Below are 23,254 nucleotides of genomic sequence, written 5' to 3'. Positions count from 1 at the left end.
GCAACATTTAAAATGACACAACAATTGTCAATCATTTAACATCTTTCTCAGGAGGTTTTTTGGACAGGAATCTTTACTCCTGACTATCCTTTTAATGTGTTGTAAATACAGTTGCTTTAAAAAAAACACATCCACACAGCGTTTGTCTTGTGAATTCTCCACCATATCTTTCCTTGACCTCATGACGCAGCCCACAACTTTTAGCATTTTGTCCCGAGCGTCAAGAAGTCTACAGCAAATACGGCAGAATTGTTGTGGCAGAGTGTGTGGAAACATGTGCATCATTTTAATCTGCAAAAATGGTGTTTTGAAACTGCAACAGCAACAGAAGTGTGATACAACCGGTCTGAAAGAGAAAACGTGGCATCACATGACTTTCCTGATACATAACTGTGAATGTGTTTCTTGGAGTAAAACTTCTATTATCTCTTTTTTTTAAATAAATGCCAAAAATGACATTATAGATGAACTCATCATATCCAGACCTCCTCGTCCCAGCACGTGAGGTATCAACACTTCAAACTGTAGTTGAATCAACACGTGACCCAAGCAAACCCAGAAACACTTATATCGAAACATGTTGTTACCTGGAGGCGGTGAGCTGAACTGAAGGGAAGACAAAGACGTCCAGGACTGCTGGCAATCTGAAGCACGCGTGACGAGAAACACAAACATGATCAATGTTTACCACAGGGCAAAAAAAAAGTCACATACTACGGTGCTAACTAAGCATGCAACTTTCCATTCATCACCCACGGGATCATGTGCGGATACAAAAAAAAAGAGATGCTTTTAGAGTAACTGAGGAGATAAAAAAGGAGGCTGTTAAAATGGACAGTAAGAGAGGACAGTAAGTGTGCTGAGGACGTGTGCAGGACGTGGACACTAACAGCAGCTCACCACATCCGCCCGAAGTGTGGGATCCTGCTGAACCAGCTACACGGACAAAACACACATCGAGAGAGGAACCAAAGACACAAGCAAGAAAATAGGCAGTTAAATTGGATTAAATAAGCAGATTTGGAGACTATACACACACACACACACACACACACATATATATATATACACAGAGTTGTTTCTGTCATTCATCCTACCCTCATTGATATTAATGGGGTGGACAATAAGTATTAAGTGTCAGTGTAACGTAGTACCATTCAACAATACCACAAACTGCATCCTCCAAAAACATCATGAAGTTGAATTAACACCTCTCAAAAACGGTTCCACCAAGACTGAACATAATAATCTTGATGAAGGATTAGTTTCAGAACTGCTGCAGTACACAGAATTCATTTTGGAGAGGTGACCACCATGTGACCACCATGTGATTGATTGTATCCTCTCTAATACAACTGCTAGTTAACTACAGGCTAAAAGCTCAATATTCTCAACAATTTAAAGTACAAACCCCCCCCCCCCCAACAAAAAAACCCTGACTGTAATTACTGAATTTGAACGGCGTGTTTTCTGAAAAACAATCCAGGCAACTAGCGTTAGCTGACTCTGTAAGCAGCTGAGCGCTTTGTGTATCCAGTCAATATAAGCACACACCAGATGGTAACGTGGCAATTTAGTTAAATGATTCATTAAAAGCAGCATGCAGTAGATGGCAGATGAGCAGTGCGACCTGTAAAATCTCTTCAGCTTAAAATCAAAGACACTGATTTTCATTGAACACGAAGCGAACAGACACGCATACGTCTTCACAACTGGGCAAATTGAATTCCGCTGTTGTGCTGAGAGCTGAGTGCAAAGCAGAAACCATTTGTACGGCTGCTTGTTGTTGGCAGAGATGCTGTTGCGCATCTAAGCGGCTTTTCGGGTTGCCAGCACGTGTAAGATTAAAAAGGATATATAACTAAGCAAAACAATGAATAAGATCCAATTAGATGTTAGCATAATGTAGGCATGCTCATTGTCTCTAGTATCTAATTTTGTTCATCTACATTGAACAGAATGTCTGTTAATGCCCTCCATGCAGTAGGGCTGGGTATTGTTGTTTCATAAAAGTTACGATAACAGTACCAACACCAGTACCCTTAAAGTGATACGGATACCAATAGAGTACTTCATTTGATACCCTTTTTTCCACCTCATTCGATAGCCAGCATGTGAATTTATAATACTACTCGTCAATACCTGCCAGGTCTTTACAGCACTGACTATAACAATAACTAGAAGTTACATTCGGAGAGCCAAGGCTAATCCGCTACCAAATGAAAGGGTTCTTCCTTGGCCCATGCTACACCCTGCCACCAAGTCGAATGAAGGGTTTACAAATACATGTAAAACACAAAATGAGGAGAAAACATCAAGGGATGTAATGAAGGTTAAAATGAATGAACATGGAAAATGAATTGAGCAAAAAAAAAAAGAAGAAGAAATGAATGAGGTAATTCAAAGATGATATTTAATTAGTGAGCCTTTGTTGCTCTGGGAATGTGTTTAGGTTTGATGAAAACATCACAGTTACTTTCATCCCATGTCTGTCAGAAGGTTACTGGGAATCACTTATGTTCTAACTCACATTTGCAACACAACTGCAGTGCTTGTTCAGAAAAGGCCAAATGCTAGTGGTTTAAACTTGCATCTCTCTCTCGAAATCCACTCATACAAACAACTTCACACCCTGCAATTTCCTGCATAAAACACCAGGGGCAGATTTGTGTGTAATTAGGCAACCTGGGCCTGGGGGCCCACAACAAAATATAATGCATTATTATTCATTGAATTATTCAGCATTCTTTTCAAATTGAAAACTCCACTCCAACAGATAACAACATTTAAGTACATTGTGCTGATAATGCTTCTTTTTCACTCTGCACTTGAAGTACAAAATTTGAATGCACTGTGCACTATTTATAGTTTTACTATTAATAATTAATAGTTTTACTTCTTCTACCTCTGCAAATGCCAACATTTACAGTTAGAGAAAGTGTGAAAAGTAAAGCAAGATGGCCCCAAATCACAAAATCCGGCCCTGAAAAACACGCCCAGGTGTGTACTCGCAGTCAGAAATAATAGTGAAATACATTTATCGGAGGTTATTTCCAAAATGGCCTAGTCGCTTACTTTGACATAACCACTGAGCGTATAAAGTAGAGCGTGGATTTTATTAACAGAGGTATTTTGCTTGCTCTTTCTTTTATTTATTTCTATAATGTTGTCGGACACATAATAACAGTCGGAGCCTCTCAGTGGCAAACACAAGCTCTTTAAGTGAACGTACATTGACGGTGTTGAATCGCCCGGAGCGATTACACTGCAGCCCGTTGAGCGGCTGCCGTCTCCAGCGTTCTCGCTTAATACTGGACCAATTTTTCTAAAATTGTTGTCCCCATTAGTCACTTAGACAGGAAAAGTGAGGGAGGGATCACCAAAGTCATGACACGTGCACACCTGATCCCAGGCGGCAACCACCGGTTCTGCCGAGTGAAGCCAATGCGTAATTGTCTTAAAACCTGCATTCTCTCTAATGGCCAACAAGGGGGCGACTCCTCTGGTTACAAGAAGAAGTTTGATTGTATAGAAGTCTATGAGAAGATGACTTTACTTCTTACTTGATTTATTACCTCAGTAAACATTGTAAACATGAGTTTATGGTCTCAATCTCTCGTTTCAAGTCTTCAATACAGCATGATGTTCATTTAGTAAATGATGGTCCATTTAGAGTCAAACAGACCACAAAGCAGGGGATGCTTTAGGGCGGGCTTAATGTGATTGACAGGTCGCTGCCGCTACGGTGTCTCTACGTCACTCCTCTACATTACAAATATGGTAACTTCTGTTCATTGGCTGCAAAAAACAACAACATGGCGACGGCCGTTATCCAAGGCGAACGGCGAAATCAAAACGGCAGTCCATAAACCAACGGGGGACGTCGCAATGACGTCCACTTCTTCCTCTAAGCATAGTGAGGAAGGGGTCACCAAAGTCCTGACAACTGCACACCTGGTCCCCATTTCTCTTTATCTCCCCTGCATATGTACGAGTCCACTCTCCCCAGTCATTTGCCAGATAGTCTGACATAAACCCACTACACAGTCATGGTGGTCCAGCCCTTGTTTCTGTTTCCCGGTTCCGGCTGGCCCTCGCTGACGGATTGCTTGTTCCTGAACTCGGCTTTGAACTTCCAACCAAGTAAACGATTTATTGCCACTCTGCCTGTGAGTCCTGCTCCACATCTCTGCGTGGTCAGAACCGTTACCGCAAAGGCATTTGCAAAATGAAAGTCCACTGAGATTGTTGAATGTGTTTCACTTTCTGTCAACCGATACTCCTAATTGCAACCGCAACTGCCCATAATTTAAAATGTATCGACAGACACATAGTATGTGCAACACACAGGCTGCATAGAATGACTTTGTAGCTATGCAGTATATGATTTGAACTGCTTCTTGATGTCACTCTCAGCTATCCACTACTGATCCAGCAGCACAGTATGTTGTGTGGGGTTTTGTAAGTTCAGCAGTGCAGCACTGGATTTAATGCTCATCAATGCTACCTCGCGTTTTATTGCTGCAATGTGCTCATTCATCTTTAATGTCTGGACTTTGTCCTCTCCCCCTTCTGAGGCTAAAAAACTGCACAACTGGAGCTCAAATCAAACATTTTCTTTTTACTGTATCATCTCTGAATGTATTTTTTTATTTTGCAGCCAGTGCTGCAGTAGTGATTTCTTGTCATGCTTATGCAGCATCTTGAGCAACATTGCAAGAGCTTATTCAGATTTAAATGAAACCATGTAAGTGGCTCAGACACTCATCAACCTCGTTTAACATCTACCACACATGGAAAGACTGAATTTTCTGAGACATCTAGCAAAAGTGTATTCCTAAATATGTTCTGTTGCAAACAAAGTTGTTGACACACCGATTAAATTGCACTGGAGCACAATCAGCAAAGCCTATTGTACTGGTTGTGCCATCTTTAGTACCTGTGCCTACAGTGCTGTAAGTATCTGAACTCAGCTCCATCCCGCTGTCAAATACAGAGCTGTATGTGATGCTGGGAATTGTGGGAGAAGTTGGATCGTTGTCCTTGTCGCTGCTCTTCAACTTCCTCCTTATCTTCACCTGCCCAAACAAATACAAACATCTTAGCTCACGTGTTTCTGTGGATAGCAAAACCATGTTCAAATATTCATACACTTAAAATAATCCGGCTTCGCAGCAATATTAGTCGCTGACTTTATATGTAAATAAAGCCAATAAAGGAGCAGTAAATGGTGCAGTTTTCTACTCTTGTTATGTATATGTGAGTGTATAATGAATGCATGAACATTGATTGAGGGTCTAAGTGCAGCAGCGCAGGAATCACTGTTATATTATATTTATATTATATATTTAACATAATTTTTATTGCTGTTATCCAGACATATCACAACTTTGAGGTCAGAACCCGTTAAGTCTAGTGGGAACACCTTTGACACATTTTTTAAATGGAATGATTGGCGTGGGCATGGTCTGCGGCAGTACCAAAGAATTGAATAATGAATAATAATATTGCATACTGTATGTTTTTATTTCCTGCCTTACTTTCTTGTATTTTTTTTGACCCATTGATTGACACCTGAGACCCATTTGTCACTTGCAATTGTTATCAAATGTCTTTTAAAAGCAGTACTAATTATTCACGTTGCAAAATATGAAAATGAATACAGAAAAGAAATATGTGGGTATGTGTGTATTGTTTCTGGTAAGGTCTTATTCCATGGATGACGCTGTTGCAAATGGTCTGCAATAGAAATGTTGCGGAATTTATAAAACACAGTTACCCAGTACAACCTGAAAGGCATCTTTCCATGGTCAGACCTTTGTGCATAAAAGTTGTACAGTGACACAAGTGTATGTGTGTGTGTAGGTGTGTGCGTATCGGCTTAGAGAGAGAAAGGTGTGTGTGCTGTGTGGATTCTGTTGCAGGGCATGGTTGCTGTGTGGTTGTGTAGTAATTATACATTATCCAGCCTTGGGGATGTGTGTGCAAAGCAGGCTGTTCTCACAGAACAGCGCAAGTAGCTATACCTACTTCGGGGGCGACTGTGGCTCAGTGGTAGAGCAGATCCTCCGAGCTCCGCTGGTCCATGTCGGTGTGTCCTTGGGCAAGACACTTAACCCCAAATTGCTCCTGAATGCTGTGCATTATGGGTATGTTTGGGTATGAATGGTTAGATGGTCCTGATTGCCAGCTGGCACCTTGCATGGTAGCCTCTGCCATCAGTGCATGAAAGGGTGTGAATGGGTGAATGAACATGTAGTGTAAAAAGCACTTTGAGTGGTTGAAAGACTATACAAGTACAGGAGGGGAGGGGAGGTGGATGGGTCAGACAAAAAATCGGTCTTTCACCCAGGAGAGTTTGTGCCCCGTGTCAAACGAGAAATGTATTTGTCATTTCAGTATCGTCGCTTCCGTAGCTATTTTAACCCAAACCACAATCTTTTCCTAAACCTAGCCAAGTAGCTCTGTTGCCTTGACTTTGTTGACTTTCGCAAGGAAAAGGCAATAAAAACAAGGACTAACTTTCTCATAAGATGTCATACGAACAATTGCACAAGGAAACATTGGTGCAAAGCCCAGTTCATTGCCTTGGCTTGCATCCATGAAATATTGTAGGCTCTATTGTGTATTGAGTCTGGGTAAGACTTCAGCATAACACTGGAGCACTAGGTAAAGGGGACCCTCCGTTTGCCAGCAGGTATTTTGCATGAATCAACACCTCTCAAAGACAGTTTCCACAAACCACTGACCAATATTACCTTCTTGAAAGCAGGATTCACAGTATTGCAGGGCTGTTGCTTCATATTGCATTAGTTTTGCTTTGGTGTACCTACTAAACTGATAACCGAGCAAGGGGCAGTTACAATGAAATCTATCAAATGGTTACTAACCGATTTCTTGGGCTTGGGGGTGGACAGAGAGGAGGCGGGGATGTTGGATTTCTTCCTCACAAACATCTTGAATGTGGCAGAATCAAAGTTCTCCACTGCAAAACATCTCCATGATGTCTGAAGGGGCATGAAAAAAGCAATATATTGGTTGGACAGGACTATTTCATGCCAATGCGAGAAAGAAAGTAAGGGACATGAAAGGATGGTCTCAATAATAAGGCTGAGGCTCGGAGACACCTCACTCCGCCGACTGTGTTGCGGTTCTGTTTCAGTGTTCTTGGTCAAATACCTGAATGAGACAGGCGGCTGCAGGGATCTGTCTGTTGAAGTGTTTTTGTCTTTGCTTCTGCTGCACCTTCAGGGCGAAGCCTGAGCCCAAGATTCCCTGTGAACAGCAGCACAGCAGATACTGCTCATTAATTCAGTTTTAATGACACACTTACAGGCAGCCGCAGCATGACTCAAAAGACGGAAATAAACACAAAGTTAAACAAAAATGAAGGAATAATGGGCTGTTTAATGCAGAAAGTCTATTATTCACTTTGTTCATTAATAGAATTAATAGATTAAAATAGTCAACCAAAGATGCACTATATTATTTATTGGTTACAGTTTCTTAAATGTGATGGGTTCCTTGCTTTTGTAAACTGAATATAATTTGAGCGCTAACTATGCTCAATCCTAATTCTTTCAAACCACAGTCACTATTATTATTATTCTTTCCTGAGCTGGTGAGATGGTGCAAGGGGACAACCCTTACTCAGCATTAACACTACACTGAAAATATTTAAAATAAAATTGAAACTAATCAGCAAATATCTGAAGCAAGAGAATTATAGCTCCAGTCAAGGTCCTTACAGCACTTAAGTCACAATATTATGACAGTATGTATGTAAGTTCTCAACAGTCTTTAATTAACTGTAGTGGCCGGTTCACACATGAATCATAGCTTCACTTAAACCAAAATTAGGCACTTTCTGTTTTTGTAATCTGAAGGAAATAGTACGATTATGCAAGAAAGAAACCCTCGTTCAGCAATGTCTCTTTCCACTTACTGCAGGCAGAGCAAAGAAGGAAATGGCAAAGACTGAGAAACAGGATGCAATGGTCTTTCCAATCCAGGTTTGTGGCACTTTGTCTCCGTATCCAATGGTAGTCACTGTCACCTTAGAGAATAAAAACAAACAAACATAGGAATTAATATTAAAAGTTTTATTTTGTAGAAGCTAACACAGCTGTAAGGAATGTTCTAACACTCGTCAACATGTGGTTAATAGCTGTTGCAAAAGGAAAGAAAGAAAAAATAATAACAAAAACTATCTATAATGTTTGTAATCATTTTTGGAGCAGCCAAATATCAAAATCGAGGATGTGCGACTTGACTTCCTGAAGGCTTAATGATTTTGAAGCCCTGAGTTTGGCATTTTGGCCATCGCCATTCAACCTGAGTGAAGCTTGAATGTCAATGCCAAATTTCATAGTAATTCATCGGACAGTCATTGAAACATTTCACTCCAAACCAAAAATGTGAACCATGGTGCTTCTGGAAAAATTAGGGCTCACCAAAGTCAGTAGGCTTCACTTTTGGGTGAGGTCCCGTGAATGTGTGTACAACATTTCATGGCAATCCATTGAACAGTTATTTCAGTCAAGACTAAAGTGGACCGACCGATCAACCAACATTGCCATAGAGCCATGTTGCTAGCATTGCCAATAGGAAGCATTGAAAATACTTTTTTACTTTTTAACTAAGTAAACATTTTTCTAGGATTAAAGGATAATTATTGTCATTATGCAACATAGGCTTGCACAACGAAATGCAGTTGTAGCCCATTTGCGACACAAGAAAAACACGACAAAACAAAAAAAGTAATGGATTCCTGTAGCGCAGATGGATGGATTGAAACAGCAACAACACAACAATTCTGTTGGCAGATGATATGGCCGGCATCTTAACAACAAAATCGACATCAGGGAAACACTGTTCATCACAGTCCGACCAAGCCTGAGCACCAAGCATCACCGATGTAAACACTGAGTCCACGCACAGCTTCATAAATTCTTCATTTTACTGCTTGACATGTAAATGATTTGTGACTTGACCCAAAAAACCCATCTTTAACGGTTGTGATCAATCTACTCACAGGGTTTGCTGTAGTGCATGAGGTCCATGTTTTTCCTGACCCTCGGACCACAACTCAAACTTCTGACTCTCACTTACATCTTTATGCACAGAGAGTATTCAATACTGTCTGTGAGCGTGTGGTTTATAAAGTGTAAATATTGCAAATAAACCTTCATTTATATGAGAGAAGTGGTTATGACTCTGCTGTGTGTGTACGTTTTTTAATATCAGAGTCCCTGAAGTTTCTCAGAAAAGCCGAGTGGGTGGTGACTTATTGTCTGAAAATAAATGTTCACCCTGTATTCTCTGCACTACTTGTTTTGCTGCTTGTATTAGCGGCCCACTGGATGTGCCCAAGGGTTTTCACACAACTCCTACTGTAACAACAGTAGTACGGATAAAAACAGTTTGTGTTCGACCTTTCACTTGCCAAATACTGTTTAAAACAATTGAATGTGTTCAGCAAAGAAATCTTACTTTTGGCAAGACGGGAAAGTGCAAAAAACAATATTTAGAAGTAAATTCCACTTTCTCTTGAAACAAAATACAATTAATGTCAATGTTCATAAGATATTAGTTCTGAGGAGTCTGATCAAAATGTGTTGATGTGTGATGATATATGTAAAATCAATTTACAACAACTTAAATGCTAATACATTATGGAAATTAGAAAAATGTATTTAATCAACAAAAGTTGAGTAATTAACTGATTGTGTTTATCTGTTGGTTATGCAGGTGCAGTTAGCCGGTGGTTAGCTTAGCTTAGCATAAAGACTGGTAGCAGGGGTAAACAGCTAAACGGCCAAGAAATAGTCAGGCACAATAAATTCTCTCATAAGGTGTTGTTATCACCCTTTTTGCCTTTGTACAGTGCCAAGCTAGCTGTTTCCTGCTTCTAGTCTTTTTTTTACGTAAACTAAGCTAAAAATTGCCTTGGCTACAGCTTGATATCTATCGTCCAGACATGAGAGTGGAATCAAAGTGTATTTCCAAAACGTCAAACCATCCTTTGGTGAATGAATTCTGCAATAAAAACACAGTAATTCAAACATCATCATATCCTTCCTATATCAGAAAATAGTATACAACAATGGCTGGACCAGGTCTGATGTAAATGTAAATTTGACGTCCCTGGTCGAACACACATTTTCATCCCAACCCGGCACATACTGACATTTGGTCAGCACCCTTGCTGTTACTTTGCAACACACTGAGTAGCCCAGCGAGTCAAACTACAGTCACAGTAAACACCAGGTTAACATGTGACTCAAACAAATAACACTTGCTTAAGGTTGGGCAACAAAACCACCTAGTTAGGTTTTAGGAAAAAGGGTTCCCGCCAAAGGGCGTGACAACCTGGGAATGAGAATGGGCTCGAAAAACTCACTTTTGACTTTTGATTAAGCCCGACACAACCATCACACACACACACACACACACACACACACACACACACACACACACACACACACACACACACACACACACACACACCTACACACACACACACCTACACACACACACACACACACAGATTCTTACCACTCCCCACCACAGGGCATCAGCATAGTTTTCAATTTCAGTGGAGCCGCTGCCGTCGACTGCGTCTTTCTCTGCCAGGTAGACAAAGTACGAGGAGAAGATCAGGCTCAGAAAGCCAATGTATAACGTGGTGATCAGCTCCTGAAATACACATGCACAAACACATGAGATATCTCAAACTAAGGAAAAACAAAGGGGTCATTTCAGAGAACACAATACCATTAAATAATATATCTGTGAATTATATGTTCTTTCTTACACAGCCCCTCCTGACTGCCACATTATGTTATACCATTTTACCAGTTTAATGTCTGGAGTGGCTGTGTTTGCAATTAATATGACATATGGATGTGAATATTCATGCAAATGTGCTGTGAATGTGATGGTTAGATTTCATTTTCTGAGCATTCTGCTGTCTCGGCTGGCTTGGTGTTGAACTAAAACTGTATTTGCACTTCAAGCTGCAGTAGCTACTTATCAGTTTGGTAATGATGTTGTACTTTAAGGAAAAGGTTGGAATTATATGATTTTTTTTTCCTTTAGTCTACAAATCCCATGAAAAGACCAAAACCAACAAAGCATAAGTCCATTTGTCAACACTGTGGCTTTCAGCCCAAAGCCCATTTGCTCTTTCAGAAGACATAAATCTGTAAAAATAGGTCATAAAATATATATATATATATATATATATATATATATATATATATATATATATATAACAGCTAGGCATTGCAGTTTTTCGCAAATGTTTCTCAAACAGGAGGACATTAAGGTGCATTTATTAACTATATTTAGCCACGGATTAATACATAAGTGTGGTGCTAGTGAGTATCTATGTCAGCAGCATGGTGCGTGTGGGATTGGCTCAAAATAAACTACAGTGGCCGTGTTCATTGTGATGAGGACACAGGTCACCCACTGCACCAGTGTGGCTCATCGATGTGTCTACGTTTTGGACAACAATGGAGCTCTAGTGCACAAAGTAAGTCAAATCTAGTCTCGGTTAAAAGTTGTCTAATACTCGTTACCCGGAGAGGTTGAAAGGAGACATATGACACATTACGTTACATTTTACGTAAAACCCTGCGGAGCTAACATTAGCAGAGTATGTTAGCACATCAATAACTAGCATTAGCACGTCTGTGCTACGCTAGCTACTGAACATATAGTGAATTTACACATGCTGCTTTTAGTTTTTAATGATTGGAACAGTGAAAAAAGACCAGCTTTACGGGAACAGCGTTGTCCCTTAAATTCATTGTCCTCTGCCTCCATCAGGTGATGTGTTGGTTGACTTTTACACTGTTATCAGTAGACTTTAGCTTCTATCTTTATCCGTTCAACCTGTTTTCACTGCTGAATCAGTTTGTCATCTTGGATATATCTTTTAAACACATTGGAGAACCTTCTGTCTGCTTCTCTCTTAATTGAATCACTATTTCTTTTGCCTAAAAAATATTAGATAATATTTATTCCAGGGATTGCAGTTAGTGACAGTGTGGTCACCGTGGTAACAGCTCTGACAGCTTGACGGAGCAGCAGCCGGGGGCGGGGCTTAGCGAAGGGTCAATTAGTGTCTATTGTAAAACGCATATGTTCCATTCACCCCGGAGACCTCATTTGTTGAATGGTGTTTGTTAAATATTAATATGCAAATCAGAACATGTTTCATGCCTGGATGTTTTGCTTAAATTAACAACATCAGACCAGACACCCTCCCTGCAAAGCTGCATTCTTAATCATTTTGTGGCTGATTTTCAGTTGTTTAAGTCTGAAATCAATTGGATGACATTTCTTTTGATTGCAGATTAAAATGCTCATTCTTGGTCTCGATTTAAATGTTCACTTCATTTTTGTCAACCAATCTTTTGATGACTAAATATCAGTGAATGTGGGGACTAAAATGTCCAGAGTTTTACGATGATAAAAAGGATGAAATTGACTAAATATGACAAAAACTGACACAGACCTTTGAACTCTGGACTAAATCTTAATCTCAAAGTTGACATATTTAGGAACAATTCCAACTCTATTAGTTATGTATTCATTCCTTATCTTACAACTGATGTGAAAGTGCCACATAATGTATCAAGCTTTATGGAGAAACCACAAGTGCAACAAGGTTCATGAAGCATGTTCCGTAATAATCCCTGGAGGGATATTGATTGAATTCAGATGGGCACTAAATCATTATAAAGTAGTTTGAAATCCAGACCGCTGATCTCTCCCGGTGTATTTAAAATATCTATAAAGCATCTTATTGCAGATTCAATAAGGAGCTGTCTGTGATTTGCTCAGGAGGTCTAATTGGGCTTAACTCTTATCCTGTCTGACTGTAATTTAACTACTGCTTTCTGAAAGAGCTCTTTAAGGGAACGTTCTCTCTGCGCTCACCTACTACGCAATTTAAACTGTGTTTAACCACTCGGAGTTCCGGAGCACTCACTGCATTAAATTGGCCCAGAATTCACGATGAGTGAAATTTGTATTTGTGTCTAGGCCCAAAACGGTCACTTTCAGATTTTTATTCCAGGAGCAGAAGCCTTATTGCAAAAAAAAGACCTGGGTAATGGCTGTTTGCCTCCTTCAAAATAGCATAAACCTATCCTTGCATTACACTTCACAAATTGTGTTATGGTCCATTGGTAGTCAGCTATTTCTTCATATGACTACACTTTTTATTTTGGACATTTTGGCCATCAAACCTTTGTCAGTGGAAATAAGAGCCTGCAAGCATTGCTGCTTGCAACTTAAAAGCGTGATTCTTGGAAATAACAGCTTTAAATGCAGTCAAGTACATCTTAGTCACTACCAGCGGTTTAGTAGATATGTGGCTGCTGCTGTAACCTGGTGAACACGTTCAGGAAACATGTGCTTCCAATCTGCCAGCGTACATTCGAAGAGCAACTGTGCAAATTGTGTTTACAAGCCACAAGCGCTAGAATGCTGCTTGGCGTGTATTTAAATTCTGTGATAACACGAAGACTGGATGCTGATTGAAGTGGCTGAAACTCCATTGACTCTAAAAACTCCAGCTGTTAACCCGGAAAGGCTGAAGTTCCACATGTTGAGGTAAGAGACTGGCAGAACAACATGTTCAGGTGTCCTATGCATTTAAAACCAATCAGGACTAATTATAAGTCATGCCAAAGTGAACCTCATTCTGGCCACAATTTTGAATTTTGAAGACAAATTATATTCGTCATTCCTAAATCGTGTACCGATTTTGGTGAAAGCTCTTAAAACGTTTTTGGACCCTCATCTTGGTTTAAGCTACGTGAGACATTTTAAATAATTCAATAAGCATGGGCGATGTTAAAAACAGGATTAAGGATCATTTGAGCACTGAAAGTACTTTCCCTAACAGTTTGCTGGTTGGTTCTAAGTCTGTCCTCTCTTTTATGTCAATTTCTTTATGATTTTGTGTTGTATTTAACTTTTTTCTGTTTTGTTTTCTGTGTTTCTGTGTGTTTCTTATGTACGTTGTCATGTTGACGAGGACTCCCTTACAAAAGAGGTTCAAAATCTCAATGAGATTATCCTGGATAAATGAAGTTTTGATAAAATCCTAATCAAATATGTGTGCCAGCTTCACCATATTTAAGTCCATCCCAAATCAGCTAGTCTGGAGTAGTCACTGGCAGCTTCAACACTCAGAAATCTCCACCAATGCTCACTTGTTATCTTTCACTACCCTGAATGAATGGACAATGCTAGTGTGGATAATAGAGGGAACTTCATTGGAATTACAGATCTTTGTAATTATATTTTGGTCATGAACGTAGCCTAAACTTCATGAAATCACAGGTTCTCAACCTGGGGCTCAATAAATCTGAGGGGTTCACAAGATGATTCAAGGAATAAGAACAAAAATACATTTCTTCTCTGTCTTTTCTCTCAGTTTCGTCGGGAATATTGGAGAGTGTCTCCTCTTTTGGCCTTCAAAAAAGTAATAGAAAATGAAGGAAATGCACACAACCAAGGCCGTAGGTTGTGAAGAGGCCTTCCATGTTGGGTTCAATATCACAGAATGTTCAGTCAATCGTAAAATAAAAGTAACCATGACATCTAGATTTATTTATTATAACTTATGTTGCATTCACAGGAAATCAGGCAGATGGTTCACAGCAAACCGTAAATCATTTTAGGGTACGAGAGCAGGTTGGTAAAATGATGTGAGGTTGGCAGAGAATACCGGCAGCGGTAACGGTAGATGGCGTTGGCTTCCACAGTTAAAATATTTCAGCTATTTGGCTGTCTTACACGGCGGAATATACAACTGGATGTTACGTAGCTCCCTCACAAGTTGTTTGAGTCTACAATAGAATATTAGTAGAGAGCTGCTATTTGAAATATATATATTTTTTCAAAATATATTGTATTTCCTCACCATAGCCGCATATTGTGATGCGTGTTTTGAGTCGCCTGTGCCTCCCAGAAGTTTGTCTGCCTGATTCCATGTGAATGCAGCATAATACCCATCTGCACCTCTCAATCAGTTAATAAAGAATGAACCATCTATTTTATTGCGAATGGTGATTGCTTGTGGAACGTTATCCATTTGCATGGAAATGCAACATAGAAATAGCTTAACCGTCTATAGGGATCAATCAGTGCCTATGGTGACAGATGTTTCATGTTGTGACAAAAATCACCCCAGAGTTCCTCTGTTATCTTGCCTGCCGATGGATGAAGACGACGGAGCCGAGGAGACGCCAGGTTCCTCCCTGCCGGTCCACGTGGAGCATTCGCAGGATCTGCAGGAAACGAATCCCTCTGGAAGATAACAAAAGTGTTTAAATGCCGACATTGCATTCAGACCAAATATATGTATGTACACACACATTTTGAGACCAAAAGTATGTGGAGTGAGGTCACAGCTGGCTAGCAAACAACATTTTGTTGGAATACAGAGCAGCAGTCACTAACAATATGCAAATCTATATATTTATCTATTTATTTCAGTTTGTGTTAGCAAGCATCTCCATATTGAGTTAAGTTTTTGTTTTTAAAACTTGGATTTACTAAAAGCTTTTAATTGTGCAACAGAGTTCTGCTTGATTTTGAATCTGGATTTACTCATTTTAAACCTAGTTTTATGAAACTTTGATTAAAACTAATCTTAGATTATATTAATCCTTGTTGATGCAGCCGAACCAGAGTGCCCACAGACTTTTGACTGCATACACTGTCTCTTACCTTACAGCAGAGGTGGCGAAGACCTGGCCTTTGGAGCCCACTGACAGCACAATTATTGAGGCGACAACCACAATTAGATCTGTATTGACAGAGAATGAGGGGCTATAAGTATAAATATGGCATAAACATGCAGATGTTCAATATACGGAGGTTCAGCATAACAAGAGAAACTGTTGTCCTCCATGTGAGGTTTGAAAAAGTAAAAAAAAAAAAACGTGGATGAAAAAGTGCTCCATTAGGAAATAATCATTGGTTTTCATTAAAAAATGATTCTCAGTTGAGGTGAGGGGGGTTACAAATAATGGTAATGCTAATAGTCATTGCTGCATATTTAAAATAAATCACCTGGAGGGTCCAATTTTAAGAATAAAAAGATGAAGGTAGAAAAGTGCAGTGACAGTTTTAATTTCATGCCGAATTTGTCTGAGGTATCTCATTTTGGGATGCAGCTCAGGATATATTACAGATATTGTTTAAATAGTGTGTGTGGGTGAGGAGCGACACGCTTGCTTGTGTGTGTGTGTGTGTGTGTGTGTGTGTGTGTGTGTATAGATATGTGTGTGTACGGGGGTTGTGTTCCCACCTATAATAGATATTGGCTTCCTGGCAAAGCGCAGTCGGCCACAGATGCCAACGTATTTACTGCGGCAGCCGGCTGACCAGAGGCGGACAAAATATTCCACACCGAAGAACACCACAAGGACGATCTCCTGCCAGAGGAATGAGGGAGAGACAAATGAGCAAAAGGACATCGGGTGTTGTTGCAAGATATTCAATGCAACACCTGAACAGCTGCTCAGACTTCAGGAAAAGTGTACTTTAAAATCTGGTATTGAAGATGCGAGTTGCACAACTATTCTCTTGACTTCTTCTTTTTGTTTTCTTTTTCAAGTGCAGCTTCTCCGTCTAATTCATTAAGGATTATTGATTCTCAATCAGCCGCTGCACCATTTGTCACTGTTTAATTTGTACCACACCATTGATTCATTCTCTATTTCCACTGCTACATGTGCTCGGACCTGAAAGAAAAAAGTGATTTTGTCACCTTGACAAATAGATTGATAATATTTATTTAATATTTATTTGTTAAATCCAATGTGTTTACTTCGAGAAGAAGTTCAATATTTTGGGCAAAAGACTTTAAACCTTATAGCCATATAGGGCTATATATTATGAGACTAGATATTATTTTAGATTTTGGATATTATGGCATAAGTGTTGTCTTTTCCTGGTTGTAAAGGCTGCATTATAGTAAAGCGATGTCCTTTTTCTGTTCTGCCTTTACCCACTTTGTCATTATATCCACATTACTGATGACTATTAATCAAAGATCTCATTGTGTAAATATTTTGAGATAGCACCAATAGTCAACCCTACAATATCATTGCAGTTGTTCAAAAATATCTTGATATTTGATTTTCCTCATAACCCATCCCTACATACACATACATGCTAGAGTTTGACCTCTGCATTTAACCCATCTTAAGTACTTTGGGATGCTGTGAACCCCCGAGGAAACAACTTGTCTCACTGAGGGACTCTTCGATGCTGAGCCGGGGATTGATCCGCCGACCTTGTGTTTGAAAGACAACCCGCTGTTCCCACTGAGCAACTGCTTCACGTTTAAAGTTAAAGGAAAAAATAGATACCTCTCTCATATCTTGACAGTAAATAGGAAGCTACCACCACCAGCTAGTCATTTTAGCTTAATACAGACTTGAAACGAGGGGGCTATGTCCAAAGGCAACTGGCAGCAGCTCCAAAGCTAATTTAACTTTGTCTAATTTGTTTATCGATTTAAAGTTTTGGACGTGTCAGGGACAGCGTGTCAGTTTCCACTCGTTACATGCATAATGTCTTTTCAAAATAAACTTCCGTCTTCAAAGGAAGTTAGGTTAGGTTACACTTAGGTTTAGGTTACACTTAGGTTTAGGAAAAGAGCGGGATTGACATCAACATGACAACATAACACTTTCAAGTGACTAGCGATTTATGTGAGTCACATGACAAATAACACTAACAACTCACATGACTAACGACTGAGTAAATGTCAACATATACTTTTAGTTGTCACGGGACACGAACAGCCTTCTCCTGGACGAAAGTCCTTTGTTTGAGCTGCCACCCTGTGCTGTCTCGTTCTCCACACTGCGTCATTTAAGAGTCTAATAATGATGCCGCTGGGTTTACATTGGCGTTAGTTAAAAGCGTCGTGCATTGGTATCAGACACTGAGGGGCACTGACCAAGCATCGGTATTTGATGAGTTGGGAGTGAGAACAGGTTGCACAGTGATGACAAGATTCAAGGAAATAACCACAACCTCCTAAAACCAGAACATTTTTACACTTCAGTTTTTTGCACAGATTGGTAAACACTGACTTTCAGAGGCTGATTTTTTCCCATTTAGACAGAGCCATTAGCTATTTCCCCCTGTTCCCAGTCTTTGTGCTAAGCTAAGCTAATGGGTTGATGGCAGTATTCACATTTACCGTACTACATCTGAATTACTCCCTTCTTTTCTTCTTTCTTATACTCATTACTTTTAATTTGCATGACAATAAACTGAAACAAGCCATAACAGCATGCGTCCATTGCTAAACATGAAGCTCGTACAATTAAGGCTTCTCAATTAAAGTTGCTCCATTTCAATTCCTCCAGTGCCCCTCGAGAACAAATGGATTAAAAGAAAATCAATTACAGCACACAATTACACCAACACGTGGAAATTAATGAACTGCAGTGTGAATGCTAATGAAATTACCTCCACTGTCTTTTAATCATTGACAAGAATTTGGAAATGAAGCTGTTTGAAAGTGACTCAACGCCCTTTCATAGATTTGTAATGGTGACATGAACACTTTGCAATGAAGGAGGGGATGAGGAAGGCCGTGTGGTCCAAAAAACTCCAGAACAATCTGGAAAGAAGAAAGTGAACCTTCAGTTGAGATTGTGTTGTCAACAGCTGTTTCTGCAATCAAAAAAGATCTGTCAAACTCAACATTTAAGCCAACATGAAAGAGAAATCTTTCTTTAAAAGGGCTCAGAATATTGAAGAGTTTAAACACCTACAGCACGACAAGTGAGGAAATACCATCTGTCCGCCGATGAAGAGCGTCCTTACGGATCCACTCGGTTCTGAGAAAATGAGACCCGACCGGGGACCCAAATAGGACCTGGTCCAAACTATACTCTGCTAATGGTGCCATGCCATTGTTCCAACGGCCTATTATTCCGAAACCCCAATAATCAGAAAAATGTCACATTGGAACGAAAGCTTATTTGTCTCAAAATAAACTCTCCGTGCAACAAACAGAAGCCCATGGCTAATTATTGTGCAAAATGATGTCATGTACCTTGGGGAAGGCTTTACACAGACTACTCGGTCTCTGACTGACTAACACTGATATTCTTAACCCATACCTAACTACTCTCACTCCTTATGCCTAAACCTAACCAACCCAACCAACAAAGGGAACAAGTAACACAAGGCAGGGTGGGTCCATAGAAATGATATAGGATTAGAACTGAAATTTCCAATCAAATCAAGGTAGCAGGATGGTCAGAGCGGCAGCCATTTTTATGTGTACCCTTGCCATTGAGACCGTTGTAGCAGCCAAACTTCCGTAAATAACTAAACAGACTACAGCAAGTCGAAGACTTAGTAAGTTGAGGTTTAGCAGTAACACATTAAACGAGCAGTGGAGTAGTAAAGTTATGAAGTGTAGAGAGCCAGAGTGAATGAGTAAAATTTACCAACTTAATGCTTCATCCAGAAACGTCACAGTGTAGGAAAGCTAATTGCTATCAACAGATGAACTTTATTCAGTTCATTTTCTGTAACCAGTGTAGCATTAACGCATGGTGGAATTAACTAGCAAGCTCGCTAACTAGCAACTGGCTAGTTAGCGAGCTTGCAAATTCCACCATGCTTTAATGTTACACTGGTTACAGAAAATGAGCTGAACATCGGGCTGGTGGCTGGCGGCTGGCGGTGGCGCTGCGTCTAAACATTTTTGGGGGCGGAGTATTTTCTCTGACTTCATATTTGTTCTTTGGACATCATTATAATAAGGATCTTTTCCAATCGTGGCTGTTTGTTCATTGATTATGCATCATGCGGCAGCAGGTGTTCTTGCTCTATTAGGCTCAGTTCGGGTTTAAAGTTTACAGCTATGTTCCTCCTGGTTAGAGGTTTACAAAATAATTATAAATCATTATTGGTTGAGAAACAAACACCAATACTCATTCTAATCCATCTACCTCTACCTAACCTCTTACGCTACTCTAGGTTGTCAAATCCCTCAGCCCTTAAATCCTTCCTCACATCCTTCTCATTCATTACAGAACCCACAAAGGGAACAATCAAACTACGATACCTCATCAGTCATTGTCTCCACACTGAGTCTCACTCCACAACAACTTTCGACCCAAAACCATCATCGATCCCCATTCGATCCTCATTTCATCCCTCCCTTCATTCTCGACCCTTGTCATTCCTCCATCCACAATCTTCATTTATCCCCCCTTTCTGATAAAGCATGACTTGATGGTCTTTTTAACTAAAACAGGCCAGGATTTGTTTCCAAAAATAAAATAAAAAAGTAGCAATACTTTTTGGATCCAAAAAAAACAAACAAACGAGACCTTTTGGGAATGTAGATCTTGTGGGCAAACCGCCAAGCATCTGGCCAAACACACAGCTACAAACACTGTCAGCCGGTGTTGCATCTCCAAGTAAAGAACAGCGTGGTCTCTGTTAACCTTGAGTGTGCAGGAAGAAAGCAGCAAGACAAAGAAGATGCTTCTGTGGTGGGGGAGGAGAGAATGAAAGAGTGGCAGGGTCACAGCAAATCTCTGAACTAGAAAGCACAACGTACAAAAACAGCCCCTTTGGGATGGAGGATGGAAAAGATGAATGTTTGAGATTTTGGTAGGTTTAGGAGCATGGCAAATATTAATTATTCATTATCTGTGTTGAAGAGAATGAGCAGATTAAATATCTTCAGGGTGAATTTAAGGCAGAAAAACATTGTGTCATAAAATTCAAGATTTAGTGGTGTTTACCAACAAATATCACACTTTTCCTTATAATTACAGGTCAGATTCATACACTGGAGCCTCTTTAAATCCAACAATGGACTTGTAGGATTTGAGACTGTGATGTGCTGGCTCATGAAACACCGTGACCATTTCATCCCATTATCCTCAGGCGAAGGTGAACTTGTCACATACGGCACGCTCCGAGCCTCTTATAAGAAAATCCTCAAGTCCTTTTTATCCTTTTCTTGAGGTTTTCTTTTGTCGGAGCTCGAATGACTCACCCATCACCCAAACAGTTCCTGTGCTCAGCATCTGGTGTCTCAGGGTTCAGTTTTCCCCATTTACTATTGACTTTAGAGGAGGAGCCGTTGCCCTCTCAGGCCAGCGGGACGCCCTGAAATTGTTTGCAGGGTAAAAAAAAGTCGATGTAGTCCTGTGTGCCTAAATTGTTTCCTCCGTCAGGCAGCGGTTAGGTCAATCATCACATGAAATTGCTTTTCAAACAACAAAAAGTGAAGTGTGATATTTGTTGTTTTAGCAACATTCCCACAATCCTGGTGTTGATTATTGCAGCTTTTGACAGAAATTGTGATTAATTTAACACTTCTGTTTACTCTCTAACTAATCCTGTGCTTAAGGTTAACCAACATATATGTCCTTTCAAAGAACTTTATAATGACTCAACGCCTATCGACTGCATTGTTTCATGAGCATTGTTATCATTTTTGATTCATCAATGAGATGCAACATGGCAATGGGAACAAAACTATCAGAAGATCAGAATCGGGCCTGTTTGCAGATGCCAGCCAACAAAAACAGAAGAATAAAACAGAAGTGCTGAGCAGATGGTGAAAGTCAAAGCAAAGATCAGATCAGGATGCCGCAGGGGGACAAAAGACTAGACGCTGTATCTAACACAAACAGTGCTTTTACAAGAAAACATTTAGATTAGATAGAGATTTAGATTATTTCAAGTCGCAATCACTCCTAGTACAGTATCTGTCAGACACATGTGGTTCATGGACCACTGAACTGGATCATTAAACACACACCGAGGAGTTTTCCTGCAAACGAACACGCCGTTTGTTTACATTCAGTGTTTCTTGCCCAAACACATCCTGCACATCCTAAAGGTCTAACAAAAATAAGTGGGATGCATGCAACCTCATAAAATATCTATAAAGCTGATTGGTTCATTTCTTTTAATGTTCTGAAAGCTGCATTATTAACAGGCCTGGCTCTCATTCATTTTCTCCTCTTTTACTGGTCGCACCGCTACCTTCTACGGAGCATCGCTACCATCGACAGTAAAAACCTGTTATCATCACTTTCATTTGTTAGATATGAGCAGATTCATGTTATGCACCACAAAGTTAGGCAGTTTAACATAGAGGAACACAAGTTGTTGTGTCCATCTAAGTGCTACACTAATCCATGTAATCTTTATGGGAGTATACGCCACAAGTCTCAGAGCTGGTGTTAAAGCACTTTTTCTTTTTTTTAACTCTTTTTGCAAGGATTACATACAGATTTCAGTCTTTGATTGCTTCACACTACATGACTTCAAACCGACTTATTGAAATATATCTTGCTGATCTTTTAGGGAAAAGAGACCTGGAGAGTCCAAAAAAGGGAGAAAGCTATCATAATCACTCCGTCTAACTTTATATAACCCTGCTCTGCTGGAGTAGAAATTGCCCCACAACGGAGACGCAGCATGGATCTGCAGACTGCAGTTGTGAGAGAGCAGCATACAAATACGAATGAAGTAAACTAATTGTCCTGTTTGTTTGGGACCAGGCGAGCTATAGACCCCATCAATAATCACTGCATCACCAAGCATGTCAGCAACACCTAATTAATTTCACAAAGACACTTTCTGGTCTGATCGGGGCTTTAAAGTCTCTGGTTTTGAGCATGGACTGTGTATAAGAAGTGGACATAATCACTGTGAGGTCACCTGTTGGTTTGTGGACTAAGGTTTTGAAGCCTCACATTCAGCATTTTGGCTGTCGCCATCTTGTTTTTTTGCAACCAGATGTGACACGAGAGGGTAGTACGACTGAATGGTGAAAAAGACATTGTTAGTCGACCAAAACTGTCACAATTAACTTTCATGAACTGAAACGCAATGTAAAACTGTTAAAGTTCGAAGACAAAAACATGGACAACTCCCAGACCGGACAACATCTTGGTGGCAACCTGTCAATCACAAGGTAGCCCCGCCTTAAAGTATGCCCTGCTTTATGATTTATTTTACTCTAACATGGGACCCTAATTTACTATCATCATGCTGTATTGAAGAAGACTTGAAACTAGCGATTGAGACCATAAATCAAGTGAGAAGTAGGGTCATTTTGTCATTGACTTCTATACAATCAGACTTATTTTTACAACCAGAGGAGTCGCCCCCTGATGGACATTAGAAAGAATGCAGGTTTACGGCACTTCTGAAT

General features: G+C 40.0%; 1 protein-coding gene across 1 annotated transcript in view; it reads right to left on the bottom strand.

Annotated features, from left to right (window-relative positions):
- Window positions 1-23,254, bottom strand: part of kcnq1.1 (potassium voltage-gated channel, KQT-like subfamily, member 1.1) — a gene marked incomplete at both ends in the record, with an annotated part of 36,466 nt that overhangs the window by 6,138 nt on the left and 7,074 nt on the right. Inside the window, 9 exon segments of the mRNA XM_079160541.1 lie at window positions 588-644; window positions 4,940-5,078; window positions 6,891-7,007; window positions 7,180-7,275; window positions 7,946-8,056; window positions 10,558-10,698; window positions 15,237-15,333; window positions 15,757-15,835; window positions 16,340-16,466. Coding sequence (XP_079016667.1) covers window positions 588-644; window positions 4,940-5,078; window positions 6,891-7,007; window positions 7,180-7,275; window positions 7,946-8,056; window positions 10,558-10,698; window positions 15,237-15,333; window positions 15,757-15,835; window positions 16,340-16,466 — 964 coding nt within the window.

Source organism: Pholis gunnellus (genome assembly GCF_910591455.1).
Source record: "Pholis gunnellus genome assembly, chromosome: 1".
NCBI classification, from domain to species: domain Eukaryota; kingdom Metazoa; phylum Chordata; class Actinopteri; order Perciformes; family Pholidae; genus Pholis; species Pholis gunnellus.
The sequence above is the reverse complement of the archived record's forward strand: the minus strand, read 5'-3'. Positions and strand labels throughout refer to the sequence as shown.